This window comes from Schistocerca piceifrons, chromosome 3 (genome assembly GCF_021461385.2).
Source record: "Schistocerca piceifrons isolate TAMUIC-IGC-003096 chromosome 3, iqSchPice1.1, whole genome shotgun sequence".
Classification (NCBI taxonomy): domain Eukaryota; kingdom Metazoa; phylum Arthropoda; class Insecta; order Orthoptera; family Acrididae; genus Schistocerca; species Schistocerca piceifrons.
In genome coordinates this window covers 959,461,038-959,473,507 of record NC_060140.1, presented here as the reverse complement: position 1 = coordinate 959,473,507, position 12,470 = coordinate 959,461,038, and the positions used below count along the sequence as shown (strand labels likewise).

The 12,470-nt window shown below is 40.0% G+C and overlaps 1 protein-coding gene across 2 annotated transcripts in view; it reads left to right on the top strand.

Moving 5' to 3' along the window:
• LOC124789898 (WD repeat-containing protein 91-like) overlaps positions 1-12,470 on the top strand; it is a 216,886-nt gene that overhangs the window by 143,214 nt on the left and 61,202 nt on the right. For both annotated transcript variants that reach the window (XM_047257417.1, XM_047257416.1), the window contains exon 10: positions 11,751-11,868. In XM_047257417.1, the coding sequence (XP_047113373.1) occupies positions 11,751-11,868 (118 nt within the window). The remainder of the gene's footprint in view (positions 1-11,750; positions 11,869-12,470) is intronic.

The window sequence follows — 12,470 nt, the reverse complement described above, 5'->3', positions numbered from 1 at the left end:
ATGATGCACCACACCTCACACGAGTCATGCCAAACCATCAACAAAATGGCATGGCCTCCTGTACACTCTCAGACGTCCGCAATCAGAGTCCTCCTCCCGACTGACACTCTCCTGCAAACACGGCAGGCAGCCGGCCACAGCAATGCCACAACGCCTTTTGGCTAGGGTAAGAAAACAGAAGAGGGCGAAGTGGGAATTTCAAAAGGAATGCCCTACAGACAAGGAGGAAACGCAGAGAACCGACCGTGACATTTTGTCACGGTTCATGATGAAATGATTTTGACTTTCAGCTTATGGTGGTAAGTATTTGCATAATCCACATAAATTCTTCTCAGTCAACAAAGAAATCTAATAATTTCATTGTATATAAGCTCTGTGTCTAAGCAAAGCTCACTTTAATTAATGAAACACTGTTCCAGTTACTTTTTCAGAAATTTATCAAGTTCACACAACTGGTTTCGCCTTTATATTAGGCCATTATTAACTGTGTCTGAAACTTCCAAATGTTCCTACATAATATGATGGACATATAGATATTTTTGTTTTTTATTGTAGAAGATGAGAGACGTACAGTAAAAGTGCAGAAATAATATACAACTTACATTATGCTGTGGAGAAGCAACATAAATCAATGAAAACGGTATAAATCAAGAAGATTTAAAAAAGTTTTCCACCCAATGATGTCTTGAGAAAAATGGGCATATCGTAACTATAAAAATGTACAATCTGTAAAGCTGTTAACATGCTTTAGCTTAAAAGAATTATATTCTGACGTATTTTTGAATTACAAGTACACATTTTTCAAATAAAACTTTAAAGTAATTGTTGTAACATTGTATACACACAATATCAGAAGTAGCATCAACCAAGTTTTATTCTGTTTTCAGAATAACTCTGAATGAAGTATAGACGGGAGTGTAGAACAGTACAAAGCCTCGTAACTATAGAACACATCAATATACAGTCTCATTGGTGAGCATAGAATAAGAAAGGAGAAATAAGTGAGACCAAGGGCCCAGCACACTGGACTTGTATTGGGTTGTTGTGCACATGGCAAAATGCTTGTTGCACAATCTGCCCAAGTTGTGAGGTGACCACGGAGGCGCTCGTATCGTGCACAGTTTGATTATGCACGCTGACACTATAGGATTACAATACTCCTTCCCCCGTGGGGAAAAGTGTTCACTTTGGAGATGTCCATGTCTTCATCAGTAGGTGGCAACTGCTGGAGCAAGTGTTATGCTGTCACAGGAGAATGTGGTCTGAAATCTTGTGGGCACAGACAGACGTGGGCACTCGCTCCCCCCGAAAAAGGCCATAAGAGAGCACTGATGGTGATGGTGCTGTATGTATCTTGTCATCAGGGCAGACACTTGGCAATGGAGGCAGCAGGCAACAGGGATTGTGGAGATGGAGGCAGCCTGTCACCTGGCAGTAGTGGCACCCAGAGCACTGATGGCGCCAGAGTCGAAAGAGGTGTGAACTGCACCACAGGAGCCAGTGCAGCTGGTGGAGATGGAAGGATCTCTCGTATGTGGACAGACTCGCACGGCCAGGGCTGGTCGTAGTGTCACCAGCCATCAGAGGTGTGCACGGCATAGAGGTGGCAGCGTCAGCATTGACAGATGACTGCTGGTATCCATTTAGGGTGCCGGCCAAAACCGTGGGTCCGTATGGTGAGGCAGGCATCTGCCGGTGGCCAGGTGTCAGCCAGAGAAGATGGAGCACTGTACGGGACTGGCAGCCATGGAGCAGCTCTGCCAGGCTACGGTTGCCAACTGGAGTGATCCTATACGAATGCGAGAACCTATCGAGGGCTTCCTCGGGAAAAGATTGAGGGATATATTTTCTCGAGCGAGTTTTGAATGTACGGATCAGCCACTCTGCCTCTCCATTGGACTGGGGATGAAAGGGAGGGGCCTGTAAAATGCCGGATGCAAGTCTTTGTACAAAAATCTTCAAAATCTTGAGACACAAACTGTGGGCCATTATCCAGCACAAGCATATACAGCAATCCTTGTAAGGAAAAAATCAATAAAAGGGCTGTGACCATAGCTGCTGTGGATGTGGAAAGGCAACAAATGACATAAAGAAATTTTGAGAAAGCATAAACTACTACAATCCAAAAGGAGTGAAGGAATGGAGCCACAAAATCACCATCCAGAGACTCTGGGAGGTGGTCCAGAGGGAAAGAGAGGGCCATTGCTGCACTTGACGGATGACCCACTGCAGACAATGTGTCACACACACATGATCTCGTGTCAATACACAGCCAAAACACATGGTTGTGGACCAGCAATTTTTTACGAGAAACACACAATGATCCAGATGATGAAGGTGCACGACATCCCACCACAGTGCAGATGGGATCACAACCCTGTGCACCGACTCTTCTGTAACCGACAGTAACAAAGCATTAAAAACTGATAGGTGATGGCAGAGAACATAATAATTATCCAAAAGATCCAATGCTTGGCCCAGTGGTTAAACCAGCCATTTATGCTGACATAAGATCAGCCATGTTAGCTGCTGAAATCTGAGAACTGGTAATGGGAAGACCATCCACATGGTTAGGGCTTTGATGTCTAAATGGAAACGCAACAGCTCATCCTTATCAAATGCTGGATTTTGGCCAGTCAGCAATCGAGAAAGAGCATCTGGATTAGTCTGTTGTGATCTGGATCAGAAATAAGTCTCATAGTTACAGCATGAAAAAAGCAGAGCCCAGTGCTGCAGGTGATGTACCACTTTATCTGCAAAGGTAACTGCATAATAATTATGCACAGGATCCGATGCTCAGCCCGGTGGTTTATCTGGCCAGCTGTGCTGACGTAAGATAGGATTGGCCACAGCAGCTGCCAAAATCTGAGAACTCGTAATGGGAAAAACATTTGAGGTGTTTTGGGCTTCAACATCCAAATGAAAACAAAACAGTTCAAACATCAGATCAGGGCAAGCCAGCAACTGAGGAAGGAATGCGCATTAGCTTGTTGCACTATGGGTCAGAAATAAGTCTCATAGTTATAATGTGACAAAAATGGAGTGCAGCATTGTAGGCGATGGGCCACTTTTGTGTAAAGATGCCAAAGGATTCAATAGAGATAACAGAGGTTTGTGATCAGTAATCAAATGGAACTTAGAACTGTATAGGAAAACATGAAATTTTTGGTACATGTACAGAATAGCAAGGGCTACTTTTTCTATCTGCAAGCAGTGCTATTGCATCTGATTCAGAGTTTTGGAAGCGTACACAATAGAGCATGCGGAACATTCTGCATCTCTGTGTGCGAGAATGGCCCCGATGCCATACTGATAGGTGTCTGTAGACAAAACAAGATGTTGGCCTGTTTTGAAGGTATACAAACAAGGTGGTGAGTGTAATTTGGACCTTAATAGGGTAAAATCATGCTCAAAGGTGAGCAACCAGTCAAAAGGAACATCTTTATGTAAGAGAGCATGAAGTGGCTGTGCTGATGTGGCTGCACCATGAAGAAATTTATGGTAGTGTGTAATCTTTCCAAGAAAGGCTTGCAAGTGTTTGAAATTAATTGGACACAGCAAATCTGTAATGGCGTCAGCATGCTGGCATAAAGGGTTGACACCAGTATGAGAGACTTCAGAATTGAGATAGATGCTGCAGTTGCAAGTAGGCTTCTGGCAAGTCTGTTGTGGAAAAATATTAGTCCCCAGAAAGCCATGCTAAGAGTTCATCCAGATAGGGCAAAGAATAGGTATCAATAATAGACTGTGAATGTACACACACTTTAAAATCACCACAGAGCTGAAGGTTGCCATTAGGTTTTTTGACAGTTACCAGTGGAGCAGACCTATTGCTACTGGAGACAGGCGTGACAACACCCAAAGACATAAGTTGATATAGTTCCAATACGACTTGTGCCTGTAAAGCTGCTGGTACTGGACATGTGTGAAAAAAAAAAACGGGGATGCCATTGATTTTATTGTGTTGTGAACCTTAAAATTGGTAGCACACGCTACCTTCTAAAAACAGTGAGGAACATTCCAAGCAGAGTGTGTCCAGTTGTTGGCATGGAATTTGATCTGATAGCAGATCCACTTCATCACAGCAACAGAGAACCCAAAAATTTTGAAGGCATCTAACCCAAATAAGATATCTGTATGGTGCGAAAACTGGTAATTGACCCTGAATAAAGAAAAGTGTAAAGTTATTCACACGAGTATTAAAAGAAATCCACCAAATTTAGATTATGCGATAAGTCACACACATCTGAAGGCTGTAAATTCAACTAAATACTTAGGGATTACAATTACAAATACCCTAAATTGAAATGATCACATAGATAATGTTGTGGGTAGAGAAAACCAAAGACTGCAATTCATTGCCAGAACACATAGAAGGTGCAACAGGTCTACTAAAGAGACTGCTTACAACACACTTGTCCACCCTATTCTGATGTATTGCTGTGCAGTGTGGGATCCACATCAGAAGGGACTGACAGATGACATCGAAAAAATACAAAGAAGGGCAGCTCATTTTGTATTATCACAAAGTAGGGGAGCTAATGCCACGGACATGATACATGAATTGGAGTGGCTATCATTAAAACAAAAGGCGTTTTTCGTTGCAATGGGACTTCTCATGAAATTTCAAGCACCAGTTTTCTCCTCCGATTTTGAAAACATTCTGTTGGCACACATGGAGAAATGATTATCATGATAAAATAAGAGAAATCGGGGTTCGCACAGAAAGATTTAGGTGCTTGTTTTTCCTGTGTACTGTTCGAGAGTGGAACGGTAGAGAGACAGCTTGGAGGTGCTTCTTTGAACCCTCTGCCAGGCATTTCATTGTGAATGGCAAAGTAATCACGCAGATGTACATGTAGATGTAGAAGTAGTGTTGGTGTCATCCACTACTAGAAAGATCAAAAGCTGAACAGTTGTTTTGTACACTATGGAAGTAGGAACCTGTCCCAATATGGGTATGTAGAGTTAGTTTGAAGCTACCATCGCTTGGAAAACACTGTTCATATCCATGTTTGTGTCTGGTGAAAGAGATTGAAAGTTGCACAGAGACACAAAATGTCCCTTTTTTCTACAATGGTTGCACATCACTCAGTGATTTGGGCACACAGCCTGCTCATGTTGAACAAAACTGTAAGGGCATGACAGCAGAGGACCACATGACCAGTGTTAAGACGCTGTATGCTGTTGCTGCTTAGCACGACATTACCCCATGCAGCATGGAGGCCGCGGTTGCATGACTACGACGTTGTTCTCCTCCTGTGAGCTAATTAACAATGGCCAAGGAGGAGAGCAAGCAATCGCAACTGCTTCACACCTATGTCTGTATCTACATCTATACTGTGCAAACCATCATGATGTGCATAATACAGGGTACATCCCATTGTACCAGTCATTAGAGTTTCTTCCAGTTCCATTCACATGTGGAGTGTGGGACGAATGATTGTTTGAATGCCTCTGTGCTTGCAGTAATTATTCTAATCCTATCCTCATGATCCCTGTGTGAGTGATATTTAGGAGGTTGTACTATATCCCTAGAGTAATCATTTAAAGCCAATTCTGGAAATTTTGTTAATAGACTCTCAGGATAGTTTACATCTGTGCTCAATAGTCTGCCAGTTCATTTCCTTCAGTATCTCTGTGACACTCTCCCATGGATTAAACAAACCTGTGACCATTTGTGCTGCCCTTCTCTGTATACATCCAATACTGCTGTTAGTCCTATCTGGTACGGGTCCCACACACTTGAGATATATTCTATGATGGGTTGCACAAGTGATTTGTAAGCAATCTCTCTTGTGGACTGATTGCACTTCCCCAGTATTCTACCAATAAACTGAAGTCTACCACTGCTTTATCTGTGACTGAACACATTTCATCGTTCTATTTCATATCCCTGCAAAGTGTTACACCCAGGTATTTGTATGAGTTGGCCGATGCCAACAGTGACTCATTGACATTAGTCACAGGATACTATGTTTTTTCATTTTGTCAAGTGCAGAAATTTTACTTTCCTGAACATTTAGAGCAAGTTGCCAATCTCTGCACCACATTGAAAACTTATCAAGATCTGACTAAATGTTTATGCAGCTTCTCTCAGATAGTACTTCATTATAGATAACAGTATCATCTGCAAAAAGTCTGATTTTACTATGAATATTGTCTGCAAGGGGTCATTAATATACAACATGAACACCAAGGGTCCCAACATACTTACCTAGAGCACATCCAAAGCTACTTCTACATCTGACGGTGACTCTCCATCCGAACTAACATGCTATGTCCTCCCTACCAAAAGTCCTCAGTTCAGTCACAAATTTCCCTTCGTACCCTATAAGATCATACTTTTGACAATAAGTGTAGGTGCACTACTGAATCAAATGTTTTTTTCGGAAATCAGGAAGCACTGCATCTACTTGGTTTCCTTGGTACAAAGCTTTCAGTATGTCATGAGAAAAAAGTGCATTGGGTTTCACATGATCAATGTTTTCTAAATCCATGTTTGTTGGCATTGAGAAGTTCATTTTGTTCAAAATACCCCATGATGTTTGAGCTCAAGATATGTTCTAAGATTCTACAACAAATTGATTTCAAGGATCTTGGACAGTAGTTTTGTGGATAACTTTTACTACCCTTCTTGTAGACAGGTGTGTGACCTGTGCCTTTTTCTAAAAGCTGGGCACAATATTTTGTTCAAGGGAACTACAACAGATTACAGTTAGAAGAGGGGCTAACTTAGCCACAAATTCAGCATAGAATCTGATAGGGGTTCCATTGGGCTCTGCAGCTTTGTTCAGTTTTAACAATGTCTGCTGTCTGTCAATGCCACTGACACTATTACTTATTTTGCTCATTTTTCCAGTGTTATGAGGATAAAACTGGGGCAGTTCTGTTGGGTTTTCCTATGAAAAGTGTTATTTGGAAATGGAATTAAGTACTGCAGCTTTTGGTTTGCTGCCCTCAATTTCCGTTCCTGCTTCATTCACTAGCGACTGGACACTAACTTTGATCCCATTAACAGCCTTTACATTCGACCAGAATTTCTTTGGGCTCTGTGAAATGTCATTTTTTACAACTATTGACTGGCTGTTGTTCAACAAGAGATTGAAGAACTCCTTAAGAATTCCACACTCATTGTCAAGACACCACATTACACAATATTAGAAGTCAAGCAAACCAAATTTTATTCTGCTTCCACATGAACAGATCTGCAAAAACTCTAAATGAAGTATAGAACGGTATAAAGTCTCATAGATATAGAACACATCAATATACAGTCTCTTACGTGAGCCTACAATAAGCAAACATAAGTGCCAGGCTTACATTAGGTTGTTGTGCACAAGACACACAGAGCTTTTTGCACAGTTGGTCCTCTCTAGATCAGCCGTGGAGGCACTTGTATTGTATGCTGTTGGTTTACACATGCTCACACTAAGGGTTACAACAGTAATGATTTTGGATTTAAAAAAGTGTCAAATAGTTGCAATTATCTCTAGCCATTCTTGCTTAGCCATTTTGCACTTCCTGTCAATCTCATGTTTTAGACATTTGTATTCTCCTTTGCCTGCTTCATTTACTGTATTTTTATATTTTCTCCTTTCATCAACTTAATACAGTATCTCTTCTGTTATCAAAGAATTTTTAATAGGCCTCGTCTTTCTACCTTCTTGTTCCTCTGCTGCCTTCACTACTTCATCCCTCAAAGCTACCCATTCTTCCTCTACTGTATTCCTTTCCCCTGTTCTTGTCAGTCATTCCCTATTACTCACTCTCAAATTCCTTTTTGTAGTTTTTTCAGTTTTAATCTACAGTTCATAACCAATAAATTGTGGTCAGAGTCCGCATCTGCCCCCTGGAAATGTTTCACAATTTAAAACCTGGTCCCTAAAATCTCTGTCTTACCATTGTATAATCATTCTGAAACCTTCCGGTGTCTCCAGGTATCTGTATTAATGTGGAATCAATTTACTATGGAAAAAAATCAGGTTCAAATCTGATGGCCAAAATTGGTACTGATTTTTTTCCATCATAAATTGATTCCACATTAATACAGATACCAGGAGACACCAGAAGGTTTCAGATTGATCGTACAATGGTAAGGCAGAGATTTAGGGACCAGGTTTTAAATTGTATGGCGTTTCCGGGGGGACATGTGGACTCTGACCGCAATTTATTGGTTATGAACTGTAGATCAAAACTGAAGAAACTGCAAAAAGGTAGGAATTTAAGGAGGTGGGACCTGGATAAACTGAAAAAAAAACCAGAGGTCATAGAGAATTTGAGAGTGAGTAATAGGGAACGTTTGACAAGAACAGGGGAAAGGAATACATTAGGAGAATTGACGGCTTTAAGAGATGAAATAGTGAAGGCAGCGTAGGATCAAGTAGGTAAGAAGACGTGGCCTAGTAAAAATCTTTGGATTACACAAGAGACACTGAATTTAGTTGATGAAAGGAGAAAATATAAAAATACAGTAAATGAAGTAGGCAAAAGGAATACAAATGTCTAAAATATGAGATTGAAAGGAAGTGCAAAATGGCTAAGCAAGAATGGCTAGAGATCAAATGTAAGGATTTAGAAGCATATATCACTAGGGGTAAGATAGACACCAACTAGCAGAAAATTAAAGAGACCTTTGGTGAAAAAAAAACAGCTGTATGAATATCAAGTGCTCAGATTGACAACCAATACTAAGCAAATAAGAGAAAGCAGAAAGGTGGAAGGAGTATATAGAGGGTCTATACAAGGGAGATGTACTTGAGGGCAGTATTATGGCAGTGGAAGAGAATATAGATGAAGAGGAGATGGGAGATACAATACTGTGTGAAGAATTTCAACACTGAAAGACCTAAGTCGAAACACAGGTGTAGACACCATTCTGTTAGAACTATGGAAGCCTTTGGAGAGCCAGCCATTACAAAACTCTTCCATTTAGTGAGCAAGATCTGTGAGGCAGGTGAGACACCCTTGGACTTCAAGAAGAATATTATAATTCCAGTACCAAAGAAAGCAGGTGCTGACAGGTGTGAAAATCGCTGAACAATCAGTTTAATAAGCCACGGTTACAAAATATTAACACAAATTCTTTACAGACAAATGGAAAAAGTGGTAGAAGTCGACCTCAAGGAAGATCAGGGAATGTAGGAACATGCGAGGCAATACTGACACTATGACTTATCTTAGAAGATAGGTTAAGGAAAGCCAAACCTACGTTTATATCTTTTGTAGACCTAGAGAAGCTCTTGGCAATGTTGACTGGAATAACCTCTTTCAAATTCTAAAGGTGACAGGGGTTAAATACAGGGCGTGAAAGGCTGTTTACAAAAAAAATGGCTCTGAGCACTATGGGACTTAACTTCTGAGGTCATCAGTCCCCTAGAACTTAGAACTACTTAAACCTAACTAACCTAAGGACATCACACACAGCTAAGCCCGAGGCAGGATTCAAACCTGCGACCGTAGCGGTCGTGCGGTTTCAGACTGTCGCACCTAGAACCACTTGGCCACTCCGGCTGGCAGATGTTTACAATTTGTGCAGAAAACCAGATTGTAGTTATAAGAGTCGAGGGGCATGAAAGGCAAGCAGTGGTTGAGGAGGGAGTGTGACAGTGTTGTAGCCTATCCCCAGAGCTATTCAATATGTACACTGATCAATCAGTAAAGGAAACCAAAGAAAAAATTGGAGTAGGATTTAAGGTTCAGGGAGTTTCAGAGAGAAGAAATAAAAATTTAAAGGTTTGCCAACGGTATTGTAATTCTGTCAGAGACAGCAAAGGACTTGGAAGAGCAGTTGGAACAAAATTGACAGTGTCGTGAAAGGAGGATATAAGATGAACATCAACAAAAGCAAAACGAGGATAATGAAAGTAGTTGAATTAAATAAGGTTACGAAATAAGATACTTACAGTAGTAGATGAGTTTAGCTATTTGTGCAGCAAAATAACTGATGATAGTCAAAGTAGAGGGGATATAAAATGTAGACTGACAATGGCAAGAAAAGCCTATCTTAAGAAGAGAAAATTGTTGTCATCGAATATAGACTTTAAATGTCAGAAAGTCTCTTCTGAAAGTATTTATGTGGAGTGTAGACATGTATGGAAGTGAAAAATATACAATAAACAGTTTAGACAGGAAGAGAATAGAAGTTTTTGAAATGTGTTGCTGCTTTAGAATGGTGAAGATTAGATGGGTAGATAACACAACTAATGAGGAGGCACTGAATAGAATTGGGGGGGGGGGGGGGGGGGGGGGGAAAGAAATTTGTAGTATAACCTGACTATAAGAAAGGATTAGTTGGTAGGACACATCTTGAAACATCAAGAGGGATCACCATTTTAGTACTGGAGGGTAGCATGGGGTGTAAAAATCATAGAGGGAGACCAAGAGATAAATACAGTAAGCAGATTCAGAGAGATGTAGGTTGCCATAGTTACTAGGAAGTGAAGAGGCTTGCACAGAATAATGTAGCAGGAGACCTGCATCAAACCAGTCTTCAGACTGAAGAGCACAACAACAACAACATTAACACATATCAACCAACTTTAGATACATACGATAATTATATCCCACATTGGACCCCTGTAAGTAGCAGCAGTTTAATTATAACCACCCAGTGTATACATTTGATCAGTTGTTAGAAGTAGTAAGTTTCACATGCATATTTGGATGCTACAACTTACAGAATTTTATCTGTTTTATTTATGTGTTTTGAAAACTCCTTGACCAATCTATTGCCTCTTGCTTTAAAGCACTTTCCATTTTTTTAAAATCTTTTACCAGTATCATTATTGCATATAATGGTGGAATTGTACCCTGTCTTTTGAGATTGAAGTAATGACACCATTGTCAATTCAGTGCTGGAGCACAGTTGACATGTGTGTAAAATGTTCTCATAGCTGCAACATGCAGAGCTCCACTCTAATGGTGCATCTTAGCAAATTGTGTACCTACAGAAAACAAATAATATCAAAAAACAACAATTGGTACCATCTACATTAGAGAAACACTCCAGTCTAAATAGAAAAGAAAAATTTGTTTTACGTTCCAAACATTGTAAAATGACAATTTGGTTATTTCTGACTAATATTATTGATACCATATGCATCTGTCTGAAATATTTACTGTTCCTTACTTGTATACTCTTCAGACCAAGAAACTGTGTGTTTTGGCAAATTTGGCATAGCACTAAAAGAACTTTTTAAAGGAATCTTAATTTATGTCTGCTGTTAGTATTCTTTTCATGTATATCACTGATATGAGACTAAAATAACTCACTGTACATTTATGCACTTATGAAGTCTGTAGTCAATTAGAAAACAACAGTAACATTCAAAAAAATAGTAGAAAGAGAAGTGATACATTATGCATCACTCAGTCCTAGTGCCACATAGTTTGGAATACTCAGCCAGAGAATCTTTGACTACTTACCCAGTGATGTGAAGAATCTAGTAGATGTTAAATTCAACTTCAAACACAAATTGAAATTGTATTTGGGTGTCAACTCCTTTTCCATAGGAGAATTTCTGAATGTGTAACAAATCAACCAACCAACCAACCAAACATACATACATACATACATACATCATGTTATAATTGTAAGCTGACTCCACGTCAAAGTGACAAGCTCCGATTATTACCTATGGAATCGATGAGAATGACACTGAAGTAAGTTAAGAGTTAGTGAGTGTACTGTACAAAGATGATTTGTGCACTTTGTATTTCATAATATTTTGTTTTATTTATTCCTTTAGGGTGGTTGATATCCGATGCAGTCCAACTGACTCAACATTTGTATGCTCAGTTGTTGGTGACCAAGGAAATGGATCTGGCAAGCTGCTACTTTATGATATCAAAACACGGAAACTTGAGGTACTGCTTGTCTTATTGCCGCACGGGATTAGCCGAGCAGTCTAAGACGCTGCAGTCATGGACTGTGCGGGTGGTCCCAGCGGAGGTTCGAGTCCTCCCTCGGGCATGTGTGTGTGTGTGTGTGTGTGTGTGTGTGTGTGTGTGTGTCCTTAGGATAATTTAGGTTAAGTAGTGTGTAAGCTTAGGGACTGATGACTTTAGCAGTTAAGTCCCATAAGATTTCACACACATTTTTATTAAAATTAATCAGTCCACCAAGAAGGCTAGGAGAATATTTATGCTAAAAAGAACAGGATAGTAGTTGTTAGTGTTCTATGTAGAAAATGAATGTACATCCTTTTGTTCCAGTATCATGGACATGTGAACACAGAGGAATTATGGAAAAAGTTTAAACTGATGCTCTGGAAATCATGCTCTGGAAAAGTATGTGTTGGATAAATTGGTTAAGAACAGAAAATACCCACCAGGTTTAATAACAAAATTTGGAAAATGTGCAGAATCAGAGATTGTTCACTCTTGTTTCAAAAAAGAACCCTGAAATGTTGACAGGCAAAAGTTAGTAGAGATTTGTGCATCTGTAAAAAGATTAATGTGTGAACCAT